Here is a 21,274-nt window from a genome sequence, read left to right as displayed (position 1 = left end):
ATTGTAGCAGAGGTGAATGGCTGGGTTTAGTCTGAGGTCTTGCATGGCAGGGGTATAGAAACAAGGGGCAGGAAAGGGGAACATGATAGCAAATGATTAAAAGACCTGGGGTTCAGGTCAGGTGAAGAAAAGCGAAGCCAAAAGGAAGCTGATTAGGAAAAACGGTGCCCTGAGATTCGTCTTCTGAGGATAACCCCAGGGTCCCCTCCAGCATCCTGGTAAGGCAGGTTAGGTCAGGCAGGTCACATATTTGATATTACCTACCTAAAAAAAAGTGAAAAGAGTCCTCTAGGTTTTCACAGGAATTTCTGAAACTGTCAATAGCTTTTAATACTATAATAAAGTGATAACAAAGGTCTTAAGTCAGGTGTTCATTTATTAAATACAAGTTTTGAACAAACACCTGCAGGCAAATTTGACAAGAAGTAACCTTCTTGGAATGTTCCCAAATACAGTTATGTTGATCAAGGTTTATTTCAGTCAACCTTTTTGTTGTTTTGTTCTTCATTTTCTTTGCTTCTAGGTCCTTTTCCTGTTTAGCAGTTAGAGCATGTGCATTATTTTCCTCACGTGACATCAACAGTGCAGCGTCAGTCTCTGGCTTGTAAAGGCACCCAGTAGACTTATGCTGTGTGCAATGGCTGCTTAGCAACCAGCATCAAATAAAGCAATGAAGCTTTTGTAGAGTGTGATACCAAATAGCAACTGGCACCTTGACCTGCACCATTAAAAAACCTTTGAAGTTTCCTTCAGTTTTCACATATTCATTAAAACGCTTGATAAAATCTACCTAAATAATTTTCCTAGTATTGGCTTCTTGGTAAGTTATGAACAATACCAGAGCTGATAAAAGAGTCTTCATTTTCCTATTGTACTCCAGCAAAGCCAACACATAAAACTAGGTATGTTAGAAGGTGTGCTCTAAGATTTAGAGCTGCTTCTGAATTCCAGACAAAAACACCTTTTTAAGCTTCCAAGTGCATATATACACCATGTTGTACCAAGATGATAACTTTTTAAAGTCTCATTTTTTGGATGTCCTTAACTTACTTCACAGAAAGAAAAAAGGCACAGAGGACACTTGGTTTCCTTACCAATAGTGGCCTTAAGCTATGCATTTGCCTTTGTGAAGAGTTTAAAGATATTCAGCAGCATTAATGGTGCCATAGCCATTCATAAAAACTTTCAGGAAAGAGCTTTAAAAAAAAAAATAAGAAAAGGAAACCTTGACGGGAAAGGCTTACAATCTGAAGGCGAAATACGAAAGTACAATACAGACAGACCCTAGAGGAAGCACAGAGGTTGTTAACTAGAAAGCCGCTGGGAACAGCTGCCTTCTGAGGTTTTGTGCCCATTTTCTTCCAATTATCTCCTGCAAAACTCTGGTCTTTCTCCCCCTTCTTTTTAAAACGAAAACATCCTACTAGATTGGGTTTGGAAGATAAATACAAGCAGGGAGAAGCTTACTTTATACACAGTTCATTCTCAGGGAAAGAAGGGTAATAAATATGAAATGAAACTCTTTAAGAAAACAAATTCTGTCAACCCATGCCTTAAAGGCCCAGGGAGCACACTGAATTAATCTTACATTCTGGCATTTGCATAAGTGTTCTAGACTTCCTTTTTCATTTATAAGCACAGAAATAGGCAATACCTACTTTTATATCTAGGGTGGGAAGCCCTCTTGGATTTGAGGTTTCTAGCTGATACCACCAAAAACATATCAAGGACTGCTTATAGCAACTTGTGTTGGAATATCATGAAACTACCATCTTATTTGAAAGAGGCCATGATTAACAAGTGTCCTCCAAAGAAAGCAATGACCCCTGTTTCTAGATCATGTCACTTGTCACTTATATCTCTGGGCTTAGATGGATAGTGATATAAAGGCAATCCATAGGGGAATGTGCCTCACTCAGCATGTTAAGCTGCACAATTGAGTAGGGAGCTCAAGCTTAACTTGTGAAAGTGGGGTCCATCCACCTATTGACTACACACGGTTAAGTGGATATTTAAAATGGCTTGTGGACAAGTTTGTGCTCAAATTCCTACTTTGTTAATTGATGACCTAAGGCTGTGTTAGAAGCAGCTCTTAGAAGTCAAGTCACAAGCCCAAACAAATATTAACTATATACATTTTATAGTCTCAGAGTAAGTATGTTAATAAACATGGCCACACACTGCATACCTCTTACTGTGGAAGAGACACTATAAAGTGGTACTCAGTTTACACTAGACCAATATAAAAAAACACATGGTGTGTGTATATATATCTCACACACCGAGATATACTATTGATATTAGTGTCTTAAAATTACATTTTTCATGGTTACAATATTTGTTGCTGAAATCTTCTACTCAGGCTTAGTCCTTGTAGCAACAGATTTTCCTAAGAGAAAAGGGGCCCAACAGCCTCCTCACCCCAGAATTTTTTTGACTGAAGTGTCAGAATGGTAAGTTTGCCCTACCAATCCTCATAAAAAGACTGCAGAGCTAAATTTTTGGTGGTGGCAACCCCATGAGAGAGTGTTTGTCTGAGATGGTGTCTCTGAGTTACAAGATAACACAAAATTAAGAGTTACCAACATAAGCTGCACAAGATTCCTTAAAACAAAACAAAACAAAACAAACAACTCACCTATTACCTTATTCAAAAGTATACACAAACTTCAAGGTACCTGTTTTTATGGGAAAAGTTATTCTCTAACATTACAGAACTGTAATAAGGAAAAGGGCTTAAGTTCAGATCATGAGGACTAGTAAATACATAGGATACACAGGATTTTCTGACGATATCAGCTGTCACTGAAATATTTGACATTGTATACTTAAAAGCTGTGCTCACCAAAAATGTTTGAGCAGTACTTGGAAGAGAAATAGTAAGGTGGCAGGAAATTTTAGTAGTTGAAGTCAATATAATTTAAGGTAGGAAAAGGAAGAATAGGAAGAGAAAACAAAGGGTGAAAATTAGTGATGATTTCTAAACTTGGTGATGCTATAATAAGTACAATTTCCTATAAGCCAGGGAAACATTGTCAAGTTCTTAGGAATATTAATTATCATAATTTGAACAAGAGCAGTTCTTTAATTTGGTAAAGGAAAAAAAAAGGGGGAAGAGAATCAGAAAGAGAAACCATAAACAATTGTTTATCTACACTCTGGGGTTGGTTTTTGGTTTGTTTAGTTCACAGCATTTATTCAAGTTGCTCCTTTTGTTGTTGCTTCCTCTCTGCGAGCCATCGCTGGATTTTTTCTTTTAGTTCTGTGTTTGGCCGGATCTGGTCCATGGTGAGGGGACTACGATTAAAGGGATCTGTTTGGTCACTGGGACAAAGAGAGAAAGGGAAATGGAGTTAATGCCATACGTTCTAACACCCTAAGCCTGTCTCTGTCTCACAAAAAAAAAAAAAAGATTGATTCAGGAGTTTCTTTTAAGCTACTTTGTCTGCCTCTTAGCAAACTTTATTTCAACATTGATGTTCAGATGATATTTGATTCCAGTGGCTTAAAAACATGCTATCCTTTTGTCACCAACCTTTAGATTGCTCTAAGGCAGAGACCCCATGCATTCATGTCAGTGTAAAGAACTATTTGTAGTTTTAGTGACAGATCCTTGAAACAGTATAAGATGTTAAGGGATAAAGCCTTGTAGGCTAACATTTGACTTAGCTGATTGCTATGCAAGTAAATGCAGATTATGGCTTCCTGACAGGTAAGAAGGTTTATGACATACTTTAAGGGCTGATATAGCTTCTCTCTACATTCTGGGGCCACTATAAAATATAAATTTTCACTGACACTTTGGAAAAGACTTACGACCTAGCACAGCATCATCTATATGGTGAATGCTTAATACTAAATACCATTAAGTAGAAAATTCATTTTTTTTTTTTTTTTTTTTTTTTACAGAGTCTCACTCTGTTGCCCGGGCTAGAGTGCCGTGGCATCGGTCTAGCTCACAGCAACCTCAAACTCCTGGGCTCAAGCGATCCTCCTGCCTCAGCCTCCTGGGTAGCTGGGACTACAGGCATGCGCCACTATGCCCGGCTAATTTTTTCTATATATTTTTAGCTGTCCAATTAATTTCTTTCTATTTTTGGTAGAGACGGGGTCTCGCTCTTGCTCAGGCTGGTTTCAAACTCCTGAGCTCAAACAATCCGCCCGCCTCGGCCTCCCAGAGTGCTAGGATTACAGGCGTGAGCCACCGTGCCTGGCCGAAAATTCATTTTTTTAAATTTAAAAATTTCATTAAATTTGGGCCAACTTATACAACTTAATTTTAAATATGCAGTGAGTCTCAGAATCCATTCCTATCTAATGCTGCACTTAAAAAAGCTAAATGGCTGCTTAACTAGCTAATAAGCTACCATTTATTACTTCATTCCTGTCTTTTTGGTAGATATCAGGGCAGACTGTTCAAAGAGCAGGCAGGCTAGGGAAAATTCATGGTTACCATGGCTGAGTACAATGACATGGTGAATATAGTGTAAAACCTGAATTAAAAAAAAACTTTGTCTTTTATAGTTCTACAACTAAAAGAAAATTAAAACAATTTCAGGGCTGGGCGCACTGGCTCATGCATGTAATCCTAACACTCTGGGAGGCTGAGGTGGGAGGATCACTTGAGCTCAGGAATTTGAGACTAGCCTGAGCAAGAGACAGACCCCGTCTGTACCAAAAAGAAAGGGAAAAAAACCCCCAGCCGGGTGTCATGGCGGCATGCACCTGTAGTCCCAGCTACCCAGGAGGCTGAGACAGAAGATTGCTTAGAGCCCAGGAGTTGGAGGTTGCAGTGAGCTAGAATGACACCACTGCACTCTATCCAGGGCGACAGAGTGAGACTCTGTCTCAACAAAAACAAGTAAGGCAACTGAGCACTCCTCCTCACAACCCCCAACCCCTTTAAAAAATAAATAAATAAATATAACAAAAAACAATTTCAGGTCTACTTATACTCTATGTTGACATATTTTATAACATATTGACAGAAATTATTTTCTTAAGGAAGAGGTGAGGTTAGAGCCAGCATTTTGCAACACTGTTTTGCTTTGAATGTTTAAATTCCTAACAATCAAATGATATCAAAATAGCTCCCAACACATCAATAGTATGAGGCACCTACTAGATACAAAGCACTGTAGTAGGCGTCTGGCTGAAAAAGATGATAGCAAAGTAACATACATCTGTGCTCTTGAGGCTGCTTTTCAGGACTGGCATACCTGAGCAAATGTCTGGCAATAGTGGATCTATCCACAGTGACTCTGGAAGATGGCAGCACCACAGGGTCACACATCAGTGTGCTCATGATGGGATCCAGGAATTCATCACAGGCATCTGCATAGGTCTCCTCTTCCTGTTGTTGGAGGTCTGCAAGAGACTGAGCACATAACACCTGGTAGTTAAAGTCAATTCACAGTGTAGTAGCTAAATTCAGAAAGTTCAATGAGTATATGTTAATCTTGGTCATTAATAACTCTTGACAGTGATAATGAAAAACCTTAGCTTTATTTTCTCAAAAACGAGCCAAAGTAGATAGTCCAGGAGCAAATTCAGCATTGAGCCCCAACTCTGAAATTTCAAGTTGACAATTATAACTGGAAATGGGTTTAAGTGTTAGCAGGAAAAGAAATACACCACATATGACATTCTTCTGGCAACAAGTCTGTTGTAAATGCCGTAATTCAAAAAGAGATGGGGGTGGGAGGGTCATAATTTGCGTAAGTAGAGTCACTCGTGCAGTCTGTGTATGAAAAGCAGTTTACAATTTTTGGTACAAACAGGCATAGCAATTTATTTTATTTATTTTTATTTTTAGAGACAGGGTTTTGCTCTGTTGCTCAGGCTGGAGTGCAGTGCAGTGGTGTGATCATAGCTCACTATAGCCTTGAACTCCTGGGCTCAAGTGATCCTCTTGCCTCAGCCTCCTGAGTCTCTGGGATTACAGGCATTAGCCACCGTGCACAGGAGTTTAACACATTAACTGCCATGTGAGTTGTATGTAACTCATGCTAGTTTTGAGTCTGGGGCCTCGTAAAGCAAAACCTGGGCAAAACCCTGCAGCTGGTTTGTGAAATCTTACTTGTTGATATTCTTATTGTTACAACTAATATTGACATTTTAATTCTAAAAATGTGGATTAAATGAATAGAAGTCAATAAATTCTGTTTTTCTATTTGTGTTTACCTTTAAATTACACTTAAGCCTGACAAGTCAAGAAAAACACTTTACCCTTATGAACTATTTTTCAAGTTTTCACATTAGTTTTTACATTACTAATTTTCAAGTTTTTATATTACTTTTTTATTGATAAAACACAGAAAACAATAAAAATAACAAGTTTTTCATTAAATTAGAAAGGATCATTTTGTTTTTGAAGTTTTTATTCTATTTTCATAATAAAGCACCACAGCCCCAAGGAAAATAATTTTTTTTTTTTAGTGTGTCAGTCAATGTGTTAAAAAGTGGCTTCAATGTTTGATTCCTTTACAATTCTAGTTTCTCAGGGGTCTATCTATGTGGCTAAGCTCTAGGCGAAGATGAAGCCCAACTCAATAAAAAAGAAACTCAATGAAGGAAAGACTGACAGCAATAAGGAAGGTTTTCTTTTAGACTTCCGTGCCATCATTTTCCCTTCTTCTTAACTGCTAATGGAGCTCTATCATACTCCAACCAAAGGGATTAGCTGAATACAATACAGTATTTTAATCTCTGAAATGTATGCATATTTCAATATAAGCCAACTATCAACTACGAATATAGAAAACAGAGAAAATGAATAAAAATCAGTGACTGAAACTATTAATATTCATCTTGAATTTTACTCTAAAAAGTTCTTGTGCATTAACATCCTAGATTTTCAAATCTATTGATAACACTGTGCATAAGTTCATAAAACCAGCCTGCATAAATGTGAACATTCTTCTCTTTTAGTTGAAGCTTTTTAAATTTCTGTTCTCACTCTCATGTTAAAAAGAACAGTAAGAATATGGTAGTTCTAGTTACTGAATGACCAGGAGGAATCATCTGTTTATATTTTCTCATGGCAATGCTCTTTTTCTCCCTGAAACAGGGTAAAAAGCAATACAGCTGAGTTGACAATGTGATTTTTATTCAACATGTTAGCAAATAAATTCTCCTCTTCCTTACCTTGATTTTCTCTGCTAAGTTATTGAAAGCCAGAATCATATTCCCAGGCTTATTTATTTTCTTCAGGACTCGAACTGTCTGTGCAAAGAGAGTTGGGGAATAGGAACGTCCATCCTTGGGCACAGCAGCACAGAAATTCTCCTCATCCCTGGAAGGTCAGAATCAGAAAGAAACTGAGCACCAGATGGGAGACAACACATGCGTTGCAGAACAAGAATTCTCATTACTCATAAGCCAACACATCCTTTTGACATAAAAATACTTCTAATTTTCTAAGAAGGAAGTCTATCAAGTATCCCATGGCCTTAAAAGATTATTATTTTCCAAACAATGTTACAATCAATAAAGTTTACCTTTGCACAGATCAAGGCAAAATGTTAGAAATCCCAGTAAATAATGTCCCACAAGTCATACAAAATCTTATTTAAAACTACAGACCATTCATTCCTTAATTAATCAACTAGAAATGAATCATTTCTTTTCTATTAATACATTATTAGCAACCAGTCACTTTACTATCAAAACCCCAAATCAAAACATTAGCACATCCCCTCTGGCTTGCCCAATTCCAATCTCAGGTACCCAAGATTTAAGTAGATAGTGCAGATATCTGATACAAGCTGCTGAGGTTTGAAGTCAAATTCGCTGAAGTCTTTGACTTTTAAGGCCCCCATCTTGGGGCCAACCAAGTGCTGCAGGAAGTAGTTCAGCATGGAAATGATGCGCTCAGCCAGGAAGGGATGCACAAAGAGTGATCTGATGTCTGGAAAAGAAACCAAAGTCTGTGAAAATGCAATCCATTAGCAGTCTTTTACTAATTATGTCTAGTTTACTTGGAGACCTCTGGAGACTACTATTTTTTTTATTACACAAGTAATGGATAAAATATAAACTGCATAAAATATAAACAAGCAAAATCCCCAAACAAAAAAAGGAAAAACAAAAACTACCACCCAGAGATAAACATTGTTAACCACTGTTAACATCTTGCTATATATCCTTCTAGCTTTTCTGTCCATATTTACACATATAATTTTTTTTTTTTTTTTGTAACATGTTATCGCTGTTGCCCAGGATGGAGTGCCATGATCTAACCATAGCTCAATCATTACTATAACCCTGAACTCTTAGGTTCAAGTGATCCTCCTACTTCATTCTCCCAAGTAGCTGGGACTATAGGCACATGCCACGATGCCTGGCTAATTTTTATTTTTTATTTTATTTCATTTTATTTTTTTTACCTCTCACCCCTATTTTTAAAATTTTTTGTAGACGCGGGGTCTCACTATATTGCCCACCCTAGTCACGAACTCACATGCATTTTTAAAACAAAATGATTGCCACATTGTACATATTCTGTAGCTTACTGTTTTCAATAACTATATCATAAATATCTTACCATTTTGGTGAGTACATGTCCTTGTGCTGTCCAACATGGTAGCCACTGGTCACATGTGGTTATTTAAATTAATTAACATTAAATAAAATAAAAATTGAGTTCTTCAGTCACACTAACCACATTTTAAGTGTTTAATAGCCACATGTGGCTAGTAAGTACAGTACTGGACAACCCAGATTTATAGAACATTTCCACCATTTTAATTGCTGTATAGTTTTCCAATTGTAATTGCACCATTAGTTATTTATTTATTCTGTCTTTACTGATAAACTTTTTGACTGTTTTCAATTTTTTCCTATTATAAACATTTCACTTATTGATGAACTTCATTGTGTAGACATCTTGTAGATCACTTCTTTGCAACAAATTTGTAAGGAATTGCTAGGTCATACAGCATGAACTCCAAAAATTAAAAAAAAAATATATATGGAAAGTTTAGCAAGCCAGAGAATATGGTAACTCTTGCTTAGTACTGCTAGTCATTGATTTTTCATTTTAGTCATTATCTATTGACTCTACTGTAGATGATAGTTTAGCTCTCACTTCCTGTCCTTGTTCCTCAAATACAAATGCCCCCAATATGTAATCCAATTTTTGGCTAAATAGAGCTTATGTCATTAAAATTATGTAAGTACCATTCACAGCAGAGCCACATGGTGTCCTAATGATTATATAGTTCCTTTTTAATATAACTTTTTGCTTTTCTGTTTATTTTCAGAGTACCTATCACTAAATCCTTTCCAAACTCTCCACCAGAATTATAAAACTCTCAATATAATCATTTCTAGTTGCTCATTAATTTTTGGAAACATTCCTTCTGGAAGTTTCCATCCTTCATTCCCATCTGGACTGCTTGCTCCACAGGTCTGCTATGTAGTGATCACATACGTTCCTTCTACCATCATCCTGGGAATTTCCTTTGTGTCTCCCTTGTGTTGGATTCCACCTTCCTCCTCCTGGGTTTATTTTCCCTCAGAAATGTGTCCCAGCTTCCAACGTCACTATTGCAAAGTCATTTTGATACTTAAACCGTGGTACATAACCTGACTTTTCTATGGACCTTTTAGGATCTTCTCTTTACTGTGATTTCCTGAAATGTCACAACTTGTAACTTAGTGTGGGTTTTAAAAACTCTGTGCAGGGCACTTGAAAGCCTCTCAGGCTGTCCTTAAGTCTTGGGAATTTTTTGGTATCATTTCTTTGATAATTTCCTCCCTTCCATTTTTCTCTTTTGAGAATTCCTACATCTGTCCTTTATCTTCTTATCCTTTCTCTTCTAATTTCTATCTCTTTTTCTTTCTGTTCTACTTTCATCAAAGAGTTCCTTGAACTGATCTTCTTTTACTGAATATTTAAAATTTCTGAAGTAAAATTTTCAATATCTAAGACCTCTTGTTCTTTATATAATCCTTTTTATTGCCTGTTTGTTCTTGTTTTGTGGCTGCTTTATCTTCTCTTATCCCTCTGAGATTATAAAGTTTCTTTAAAAAGTTTTAAAAAAAAGTTTTCCTCTATTATCTGTTTCAAATTAGAGGATTTCCTCAAATGTCTGGTGATCATTGGTTGTTATATATTAATATTTAGCTCAGACACTAAAAATGACCATTTCAATATGTAATCAATATAAAAATTATTGAGATATTACATTCTTTTTTTATGCTAAGTCGTGCAGTGTGTGTTTTATAGTATATCTTATAGCACATCTCCATTCAGCCCAGGCACATTTTAAATGCTTGATAGCCACATGTGGCCAGCAGCTATTGAACTGGACAGTGCAGCTCTAGAGGGAGTGGAGATAAATGTTTTTGTTAGATCCACCACATTTAACCAGGATTCAAGCATATTTTTCAGACTGACATACATGTATATTACTTATATGTGTGTGTGTGTGTGTGTGTGTGTGTGTGTGTACACACACGCATATACTTATATGGCTCGCTTGTCTTCCAGAAAGATTTTACCAACTTATGCTTTTCTGGCAGCTGTGTGAGGGTGACTATTTCCTCATTCCCCTGTCAACAATGGGCATCATTGTTCTTTTTGAAGCTTCTCAAATGATTTGTTTCCCTCTCAGATGTGGAGGATACTGGCACCAGAGTCTGAATTCTTAGTTTCAGCTGGGCTGATCCTCTAAGTGAAGCAGATCTTGGCCATTACATTTTTTTGGGAAAGCAGTACTTCATGTCTTTACCTGATGTTAGAAAGGCAAGGGTACCAATTGTTTCGTTGGACATGATGTTATGGAAACGTGCCAGCTGTCCAAACATCTGTAGGCCAGCCTCCTTCTCTCGGCGGGCTTCTGGAGTCAGACTATCCCATTCACCTCGGTCCTTCTCAATCTGCTGAATCTTTATCTTGCTCAAATACTATAGAAACCAGAGGTGGGATACATCAGAGAAGAAAGTACAATTGAAGGGACACGACATTTAAGAGGTCCTATTCAAAATCCAGTCAACTAAGCTGAGAGTGAAGCTTAAAAAGAATTTTTGGAAAAAAAGAAATTGTGGCTTCATACAGATTTGTTTCAGCTTGTGTAGGCTCAAAGATAATTCCCATAGAAATAGTATAATATTGTAAAATAGAAAAGAGGATTAATAGTATATGAAACCCTTGGCTGGGTGCAGTGGCTCAGCCATATATATATATCTAATCCCAGCATTTTGGGAGGCCAAGGCAGATCACTTGAGGTCAGGAGTTTGAGACCAGTCTGGGCAGCACAGCGAGACTCCGTCTCTACAAAATATTTTAAATATTTTAGCTGGACATGGTGGTGCACACCTGTAGACCCAGCTACTCAGGAGATTGAGGCTGGTTGATTGCTTAAGCCTAGGAGTTGGAGGTTGCAATGAGCTATGATGATGCCACTGCACTCTAGTCTGGGCAATAGAGCAAGATCCTGTCTCAAAAAACAAATAAACAAAGACAAAAAAAGTATATGAAACCCTGACACCCCCAACCCCACAAAATAGGCTACAGTGAAAAAAGGATAAAGGATGAATCCTACCTGAATGATGAAACCAAGCAAAACACTGCTTACCAAAAACTAAAGCTCTATCAAATATCCAAGATGGTTGGAAGGAGAACTGTAATTATTTAAAGCTCTCTCTCTCTCATCATCCTTGCTGTTATAGCAAACGACTTGTTAAACTTATCATCTCATGAAAATACCATCTGCTTCATTCTTTGTGCCATACAGCTCTTGCTTAAAAGGGTCTGTTTATAATAGGACCTGTTCTCATTTTCAAAGAAAACTGATCTTAAATCTTGAAATGTAGGATTATGAAAAAAGCAGAAAATCAAACCTTTCTCATAAATTATATACGAGTTACTCAGGGGATTGCTAACCAATAAGAGAAGCTTATGAATGTCCAACAGGCTACCCTAAGGATTTACTTGCTTCATCTCCCTTTAGGTCAGTGCCCTATCTATCTTATAATCATCACCCAGAAGGGACATTTTGCTCTACGGGCAGTCAAGTTTTCACAGGAGCAATAAGCAGTTCCATAAGGGATGGTTAAGGAAATGATACGTTGAAGGGGATCAATGATACGCTGAAGCACTCAGCTGTATTTTACACCTTGTGAAACTCATGTTTTACAATATAGCTAAGGACTTAGGAGGCAGTGGATAAAGGGTATGGATGACCTTGAGCCTTTGTATGAAAAAATAACCCAAACCAGATTTTTTTTTTTCAAATAGTGGTGCAAAAATCAGAATTGTTTAGGACAGTGGGTTAAAAATCATTGTCTTAGTGAGCTGAGCCACTTTATTGACTTGTTGAGATGGAAAAAAGTTGAAAGTCACTGACCAAAAGCAAGATCCTAATTTCTTTCTGTAGTGCTGGCCTGATTAGCTACTCCTGCCAGTGAACTTTAGTTTGGCTTCATCATACTATCTTTTCGACTCTCTGCCAAAGTATCCATCCTAGCCCATGAGGCTTCAATGACCCTTGACCTTGGTCTCTAATGGAATAACTTAGAAAGCTCTGTAATGTAAGCTTAGAGGTATGCTACTAATCACAAATTTTTGGTGTTCAAGACTGGTACTAGGGGAATAAGGATTGCTCTATTATGATTAAAAGGTAAAAAGTAGGTACTGATGATGATTTGATGGTATGGGGCAATTTTTTTATTTTTTATTTTCTAATTTTTTACCTGTATGGCTTCATCCAAAAGGAAGATGGCATCATTCATTAGCAGGTTAAGAAAGCGGAGGAAAAGTGGAGGATTCATGGCTTCTAGATTCTTAGAGGCAAAGTCAGCCAAATCCTATAAGTCCCAGCCGAAGAGAAAACCATTTTAGTACTGAATCACAACTCACAGGGCTTATATGAAGCAACTGGTTTCACCAAAAACTCTCTCACCTTAATGCTCTCCCGATAGGTATCTGTCCCCCACATGTATCTTAGGATGGGATACATGGGACGGCGGTAATTAAACTTCTGTTCAAACTGATGGGGGTCTCCTGGAGTAAGGCAAGAGCAAAATATCAGCAAAGATGGTACCATTAGAGTAAGAGTAAGAGCTTATGCCTATGTGTAGTCATTTTCTTTTATTTTGAATGTGTCAAGGCTGCTTGCAAAATCTGCACTGGGAATTTCTAAAGGCCTAAAGTTGTGGCCAAATGTTTGCTCATTTCCTTACTGACAGAGGAAGAGTAGACAGTATAAAGAATACCTTACTCAGCAAGGGACAAGGACCAAGCTGTAAAATAAAGTCCAAGGGTGCTTCCACATCCAAACATGGAGTACTTATTAGACTCTGAATGAGGCCTCTGGGCTGGCCATTGTGGCAGTGAAAGCCACATGCAGAACGGGACACTAAGTAATCCCCACATTCTTCATAGACAATATTCCAACTGTGTAGCCAACTGGTTCTTGATTACTCTGAAAAATCAGATCAGGAGCTAAAAATCTAAGGCTTATACTGCTTTTGAAACACCAAAGGTATTATTAGAGCTCTACAGGCTGGGTCATATAATAAAGGAAGAGTGTAGGATTCGGAGTCAGAAGACCTAGGATTTCATTCTGGCTTTGCTTAATGCAAGTCTCTTAATTAACCTTTTTCAACTTCTACTCCCTCAGCAATAAAAGAGAAATTGTACTATGTTACAATTTCGTTGTTTGTATGGTCACATAAGGAGATAATTATAGCAATTTATTGTGCAACTCCTTACATATTATAAAGATTTACATGCACTATTTCACTTAATCATCACTTCGATCCATTTACAGATGAGGAAACTAAAGCTCAGAGGTGAGCAAGTGACAAAGCCAGAATCCAAATATGGAAAGGCAGCCAGTAAAATGTTAAATGTCTCTTGTTAAAGTGTTAGTTGTATTTTTCATTGGATGGAAGATCCCCTTTAAAAAAAGGTCTTAAAACAACTGCTTAACATATCTTGTTTACTGGTTGATATAAGGTACTATTTAATTAAACATAGGGGCTCAGGGTTGGAGGGAAAGGGAATGTTGCCTGCTGGTATTCTTTTTTTATTTTTTTTGAGACAGAGTCTCACTCTGTTGCCTGGGCTAGAGTGCCGTGGCTTCAGCCTAGCTCACAGCAACCTCCACCTCCTGGGCTGAAGTGATCCTACTGCCTCAGCCTCCCGAGTAGCTGGGACTACAGGCATACGCCACTATGCCCGGCTAATTTTTTCTATATATACATATTTTTAGTTGTCCAGATAATTTCTTTCTATTTTTAGTAGAGATGGGGTCTCGCTCTTGCTCAGGCTGGTCTCGAACTCCTGACCTTGAGCGATCCACCCGCCTCAGCCTCCCAGAGTGCTAGGATTACAGGCATGAGCCATTGTGCCCGGCCCTGCTGGCATTCTTTTTTTTTTTTTTTTTTTTTTTGAGACAGAGTCTCACTCTGTTGCCTGGGCTAGAGTGCCGTGGCATCAGCCTAGCTCACAGCAACCTCAAACTCCTGGGCTCAAGTGATCCTACTGCCTCAGCCTCCCGAGTAGCTGGGACTACAGGCATACGCCACTATGCCCGGCTAATTTTTTCTATATATTTTTAGTTGTCCGATTAATTTCTTTCTATTTTTAGTAGAGACGGGGTCTCGCTCTTGCTCAGGCTGGTTTCGAACTCCTGAGCTCAAACAATCCGCCCGCCTTGGCCTCCCAGAGTGCTAGGATTACAGGCGTGAGCCACCGCGCCCGGCCCTGCTGGTATTCTTAATCTAACAATTAGACAGTTAGAGAGTTACACAGTCTGGTTAAGATAAAGGAATCTCTCAATCAGTACACTTATTATTCACTATTCCATAATTTTGAGGCAGAGAAAAATAAAGACCCAAGTTTTAATCAGCCTAATATGACTTGACCAATAAAGCTGATAAGAGTATCTAGGTTTTTTATTTTTTAGGTGAGATAGACCTGGCTTTACCACTTATTAGAATGTATGACGTGGACAAATAATTTAATCCTTTTGAGCACCCATGTATTCATATGTAAACAGGGATAATAAAGTAAAACTTTTCAGATGGTAACAAATTAATGGATAATGTAAAAAAAGCACTTAATCAAGCATCAAGCCTGGCACATAATAGGTTTTCAATAAATGACTGACATTTCTCTGATGCTCAAATATTGATCAAGCTATGAAACTCCACTGAGAAACTCCACTTCTCAGTTTTGGACCTGACGTCATGACTGCTTTACCTGTAAACTCAATGTCCACAAAAACCTTGATGAGAGCTTCTGCAAGTTGGGGTGCATATGGAAAATTGCAGAACACACGCTTCCGATGGAAAACACTGGATACTAAGGGATTTGGAGTCTGATCCATGTGGGGCATCACTGCTTCTAACACTTCAGCTAGTTTGGCCCTTAGGTGGGGATTCTTCATTCTGCAAAATGGGCAAAAAGCAAGGAGCAGGTAAACTGAACCCGAAATTTCTGACTCCGTTCTTACCAAATGAAGAGCCCAAACCATTGTATACCATATACGGGAAAAAATAGGATACATTTCTGCAGTTTTAAGTTTGTCCATTATTGGTGGGGAAACATCATTTAACTCTTGAGATGACAGCTAACCAAGTATGAGGGTGAGTTTCTATTGAATGCTTAGTCATTCTGTTCACTTCTCTACAATAACGCATTATTTGTTGCTCACTATTCTCTGACAGTTTCATCTGGGATAAATTGCCTTTCCAAGCTTTCTCTGAGGGTAGAGACTAGGATATAGTCATCCTACATTACCTACAATGCATACAGCGTTTGCCTAATAAATACTTGTTGATTTACCACTTCTCATTGGGTCTGCTCAGCTCAGTGAAGGATTGGCTTCTCTCTACTTCTCACTTATATGGCTCGGGGAACTGTGGGTCATTCTCTTCACTGTGCAGCAAATCTTCACTTTTGTACACAGAGTTTCTGTTTCCTTTAGCCTACGCACCCCCAAAAATCAGGGAAGCAATTCTACAAGTCACAGTATCTTCGTTTGGGAAAGAGGACTAGAAGATATGAGTGAGAAGACTTGAGATGCAAAATAACACTGACCTAAGTTTACTGCTCATCCAACTCAGAACACCAAGAACGAGCTTTGTTATCATATAATTATTAGAAGATCATTAGCATCTGGCTGCTACTGGTACGGTTTCTGGCATTATGGCAACTATTAATATGTTAACCAGGGACTAGCAGTGGAATTCCCATCAGGTACCTTATATGCAGGTTCAAATTCTCTGTGGGCAAAGTCCTTTGCTTATTATGCCTTTCAATAGTGGGATTTTTGGTTACCCATAAGGATGGTCAGGTGATTCATTAATGTTAACATAACTTCTGAAGGCAACCCCTGATGATCCAGGCTTGTTTATTACTTGGTTTAGAAGGTTCCTGAATGTTTTGCAGCTCTAAAGAGTGACAGAGCCAAGCTTTCAGTACTTCACCTTTCTACGCTTCCAGTGAAAATGGTAATAAAGTGAAGGACATGCTCCAGGGAATCTGCTGATGTCTCCAAGATGTCATCGGCAAATCGGCGTAGAAAAATGAGGAAATCACCCAGGTTATCTGCAAAAAATTCTGAGAAAGAAAATATTCACTGGAATTAGCCAAATATTTGTCTATCTGTACTAAATAACATTTAAATTCCTCCCTTTCACCCTATTTGATGAAGGTTAAAAAAAACCCAAATGTCTTGTCGGTTCTAGAGATGTTGATAAATTAATAAGTAATAAATGTAGAATCTTCTTTAAATGTAAGTTAATTTTAATCTTTATCCAAGTAAATATATGAACATTCGGAATGACATAAAATATTGTTAACATACCAGTATACTAATATATTAATATATTTTGTTGACTCTCAAGGTTAACTGTAAACAGCAGTTTTAAGTTTTAGATGTCTAAAGACTCACTAATAAAGATTAATACATTATATGACCGTGGTACCCAGCCTCCAGTTTGGTCCTCCATCGATCCTTGCCTCCTGGTATTGATTTCTTTGCATAGTCCCCTCCTATGCTCTTTTGGGGTAGAAGATACACCTTGAGGTGCAGAAGTGATGGTGTGTCATTTCCAACATTAGGTTATAAAAACTTACAGCTTTGATTTTGGTCACTTTCTCTGGGGGATGCCAGCTGCCATATCATTAGTACACATGTGGCCTGGAAAAGAGGTTGGTGGCCAATAGCACAAGCTACTGAGGCCTGTCAACAACCACATGACTGGGCTTGTAAGTGGATCCTCCAGCCCTAGTCATGTCCTTAGATTCCTATGGCCTTGTCTGACAGCTTGGCTGCAACCTCCTCAGGGACTCTGAGTTAGAACAATGCAGTTGAGTGCACCTGGATTCCTGACCCACAGAAACTGCATGAGATAATATTTGTAGTTTTAAGCTGCTATGTTTAGGGGTAATTTGTTACAGAGCAACATATGACCAATACAATTAAGAACGTGTGACCTGATCTGACTGACAACACCTGCCAACCCCTCACTGACATACATATACACACAATCTCCCTTCTGGGTTAACCAACAGGAGATGATTTTTTTTCTAAAAAAGCACAGGGAGAGTTAGATACATTTATAAGTGGAACAAATAATATAATGATAGAAACTAACAGCTCTGAAACTCTTGACTGCACTTAATCCTTTCGAGACTATTTTCTGAAAGCAATGGGGACACAAGGCTGAGAATACATTGTTAGTCCCCCAAAACTCTGACTAGTAGGTATTATCTACAAGTTTGAGTTGTTTCTCCAAAAACAATTGAACGATAACTAAGGAAGGGTATTTTGAGGACTAAACTTCCAAAGAGACCCAGTTAAACTTAGATGCCTATAAATAGGAAGCTCCCAAGGGAAAGCCTGCTTACCTGGCACATAAGCCAAAGAACTGTAGCCATCTGGCAAAGGAAAAGTTAGCTCTATTGGCTGTGAGCCCTCATTGCCTATGGCCAATTGAACCAGCAGTACAGCCATGGACACCTGCAAATTTAGGCAGTTTTGTAGCATCTGTGGCTCAGTCATGGCAGTCTTGGTAGAAAGATAGATGGTCATCAGTCGTTCAAACTGCTCGCGGAGATTGTCAGCAGCAGGGCTAGAGCTTTGCTGAGCGTCCCGCCAGGCAACCTGCAGCCGATGCAGATTTTGGTTGATCTTTACCATCTGATCATGCAACCTGCCCCAAGAAAGCAGAAGAGACTGGGTCAGGGAGGCTCCTATGGGCACAGAAAAACAAATCCTTGTGTATTTATTCTAGTATTCTCTTTAAGGATATAGGGAGTTGCAGTTGTAGTGGCAGAGAAGGCACTCGCAAAGTTTTTGACAGGACAGAGGCAGGGCCCATAGCACTGGGAAAATGTTACTAAGTATTCAACATAATTGAAGCTACTTGCAGATAGTTAGCAGACTTCAGCTGAAATGTACTATCCAAAGAATAGTAGCTTGGGTGAGCAGGGTATAGAGTGGGCTGTTATTATGTAAAATAAATAATTATTAGGCAAAGTGCAAGGAGCCAGCAGGATAGTTTTACACCAGGCAAGTGCAGAGATCATACTTTGATGGGATTATATGGATGGTCTTTCTACAGTTAGTAGAAACTAAGCTGGTGAAAAGGGACTCTATACATTAGTAAGGACCACATATGAATTAGTAGCCACCTGGGATACAACCTAAAAGCAGCTTCCAGCTCTTTGTTGTTCAATATAACACTGTATTAAGGCCGGGCACGGTGGCTCATGCCTGTAATCCTAGCACTCTGGAAGGCTGAGGCGGGAGGATCGCTTGAGGTCAGGAGTTCGAGACCAGCCTGAGAAAGAGCGAGACCCTGTCTCTACTAAAAATAGAAATAATTAGTCAGGAACTATTAAAAATAGAAAAAGTTAGCCAGGTGTGGTGGTACTCGCTTGTAGTCTCAGCTATTCGGGAGGCTGAGGCAAGAGGATTGCTTGAGCCCAGGAGTTTGAGGTTGCTGTGAGCTAGGCTGACACCATGGCACTCTAGCTTGGGCAACAGAGCAAGACTTTGTCTCAAAAAAAAAAAAAACCATTGTATTATTCTTCACAAAAGAGCCAAACATTCTCTGCTTAAAGGAAGACCCATAACTCAAAGTTACGGATAACTGTTTCTATGTGTATAGTCCTAAAATCATCTCCTTTGGCCCTATAGAGAATGTCTAGTGCTAGCTAGTCAATATTGGGAAACTAGATGACATTCATTTTTGTGTTTGAAACCAGATGGTTGAGCAGGTTAAGCACATGTTGAACTTTTATCTATTGTCTCATTTAAAATGTCTATGATGGGGATAGAAAAACTTTTTTTAATAAAGGTATGATTTCATTTTTCTATTAATTTGCTGAATGAGCAGTTTTGAAAAATGCGCGTCAATTTAAGTATCTTGAAAAGCATTAAAAATTATACCCCTTCTTATAGACTGTAATTATGACTGAGTTGCTATTTTCTCCCCTTATTTATAATCAGCTAAATTAGAGGAAAAAAATTTATAGAATGTGTGGCTAGCCAGAACCATTTTTGGAAGTCATATACTCAAGTTTGCAAATCTTCACATTTTTAGAATCTTCTTTATCTTATATGCACAGATCTTTTGTGGTCCTACTGATCTCACTGGAATCCCCAATAAACATTTTCTTAATTTTTGCCAATTTGTCTCTATACTATAGAGTAGAGCTTAGTCTTTTTTTCATCAGGAGTAGTAAGCAGAAAGAGCAGAAAATGAAATATAAAATGAAAACAATTCTACTTTCCAGATGACAACAGGAACATAGTGATTTAAAAATTTGCAAATGTAGAGAAAACTACTAGTGTATCTTTAATTTTAAAAAGTTAACATATAGAAAGTTAAAAACAAATTTAAGTAATCTGGACAAAGCCAATTCACGTAAATGCAAATAAATTCATACAAAGACCTTTTGCTTCTAGATTCTAATGTGAATCTTTAGAAAAAAGTGAGAATATATCTCTAAGACCCCCTTTCAACCTTGTGGTTATCAACACAACTCAATAGTTCTTTCCTAATGACATCAAAGGGGTTACCTGTGAAATCCCAAGTACAAAGTGTACTCGGTCAGGGCAAGGTTCTCTGTTACAAGGTTGTAGTTTTGGGGAAACTTCGGCTCCTGCACAGCTGGGATCAAACAGGTTTCTTTGTCCAAACCTCAAAGAAGTTAAAAGGAAGAATAAATGGCTTGCCACAGACATCTATCTACCTTGGTTTCCAGTCTCCCCTCACTCTCGTTTAACTTCCACACTACTACCAGTGATATCTTCTTAAAAACAAATCTTGTCACATTAATTCATTGTCTAACAACATCTTTTGGCTTCTGTCTACAGAAATACAGTTAATACTCTTTCACTTAACCACAAAATCACCAAAAATGAAAAGGAATAATACTGTAGATTTTTTCATATATTAGGCAATGGATCATTTGCATTCATTCTGTGCCTTTTCTGTATTTAAGATTGTTTGTTTTTGAACAGGTATCACATTTATAAGAAGAAGAGTTATAAAACTGGAAGAAAATATACCAAAATTAAGAGTGATCCACGTCAGTGGTAGAACTGAGTCATTTATTTTCTTTTCACTTCTCTGTATTAAGTTTTTTCTAATCCAGTCCCAACTGCTTCCTCCCCAGACCCATTTCCTCCACTTCCTACCTCCTACCTACCCCTGCTCTAGCCACACTGAGCTTCTCACTAATACTCAGTCAAGACTTGCCAGAGCTTTCTACCTTTATACTTGTTCTTCCCTCTGTATAAAGGGACTCTCTTGCTCCTTTGCCTGGTAAAATGCACCTTGTCTTTCAAGACTCAGTTATGGAGATTTCCAACTTCTGCAGAATTGATTATTTACTCCCTCCTCTGTGCTCCCACAGCTTAGCCCTATACCATATTATAATGATCTGTTAATACATTTGCCTTCTTCTGGAGCCTCTGAGTTCAAAAAGGATGGAGACTATGCTTTATTAATTTTTATAAAGAATGAGTGAATGAATGAATACTCAAGGCTGCCAAATCCAGAGAGAAGGTCTCACTAGAGCACATTTAAAAGCTACCTGTTGGGCCGGGCGCAGTGGCTCATGCCTGTAATCCTAGCACTGTGGGAGGCCGAGGCGGGTGGATCGCTCAAGGTCGAGACCAGCCTGAGCAAGAGCGAGACCCCATCTCTACTAAAATTAGAAAGAAATTAGCTGGACAACTAAAAAATACATAGAAAAAAATTAGCCGGGCATGGTGGCACATGCCTGTAGTCCCAGCTACTC

At 38.3% G+C, this 21,274-nt stretch overlaps 1 protein-coding gene across 1 annotated transcript in view; it reads right to left on the bottom strand.

Annotated features, from left to right (window-relative positions):
* Positions 1–358: 358 nt before the first annotated feature.
* Positions 359–21,274, bottom strand: part of UBE4A (ubiquitination factor E4A) — a 35,490-nt gene continuing 14,574 nt past the window's right edge. Inside the window, exons 9-19 of the mRNA XM_012655387.1 lie at positions 20,049–20,169; positions 17,870–18,174; positions 16,444–16,576; positions 15,215–15,402; positions 12,909–13,009; positions 12,700–12,813; positions 10,737–10,911; positions 7,729–7,909; positions 7,147–7,294; positions 5,220–5,377; positions 359–3,324 (exon numbers count right to left, since the gene is read on the bottom strand). Coding sequence (XP_012510841.1) covers positions 3,195–3,324; positions 5,220–5,377; positions 7,147–7,294; positions 7,729–7,909; positions 10,737–10,911; positions 12,700–12,813; positions 12,909–13,009; positions 15,215–15,402; positions 16,444–16,576; positions 17,870–18,174; positions 20,049–20,169 — 1,754 coding nt within the window. The 3' untranslated portion in view covers positions 359–3,194. The remainder of the gene's footprint in view (positions 3,325–5,219; positions 5,378–7,146; positions 7,295–7,728; positions 7,910–10,736; positions 10,912–12,699; positions 12,814–12,908; positions 13,010–15,214; positions 15,403–16,443; positions 16,577–17,869; positions 18,175–20,048; positions 20,170–21,274) is intronic.

Source organism: Propithecus coquereli, unplaced genomic scaffold (assembly GCF_000956105.1).
Source record: "Propithecus coquereli isolate 6110/MARCELLA unplaced genomic scaffold, Pcoq_1.0 Scaffold477, whole genome shotgun sequence".
Taxonomy (NCBI): Eukaryota; Metazoa; Chordata; class Mammalia; order Primates; family Indriidae; genus Propithecus; species Propithecus coquereli.
The sequence above is the reverse complement of the archived record's forward strand: the minus strand, read 5'-3'. Positions and strand labels throughout refer to the sequence as shown.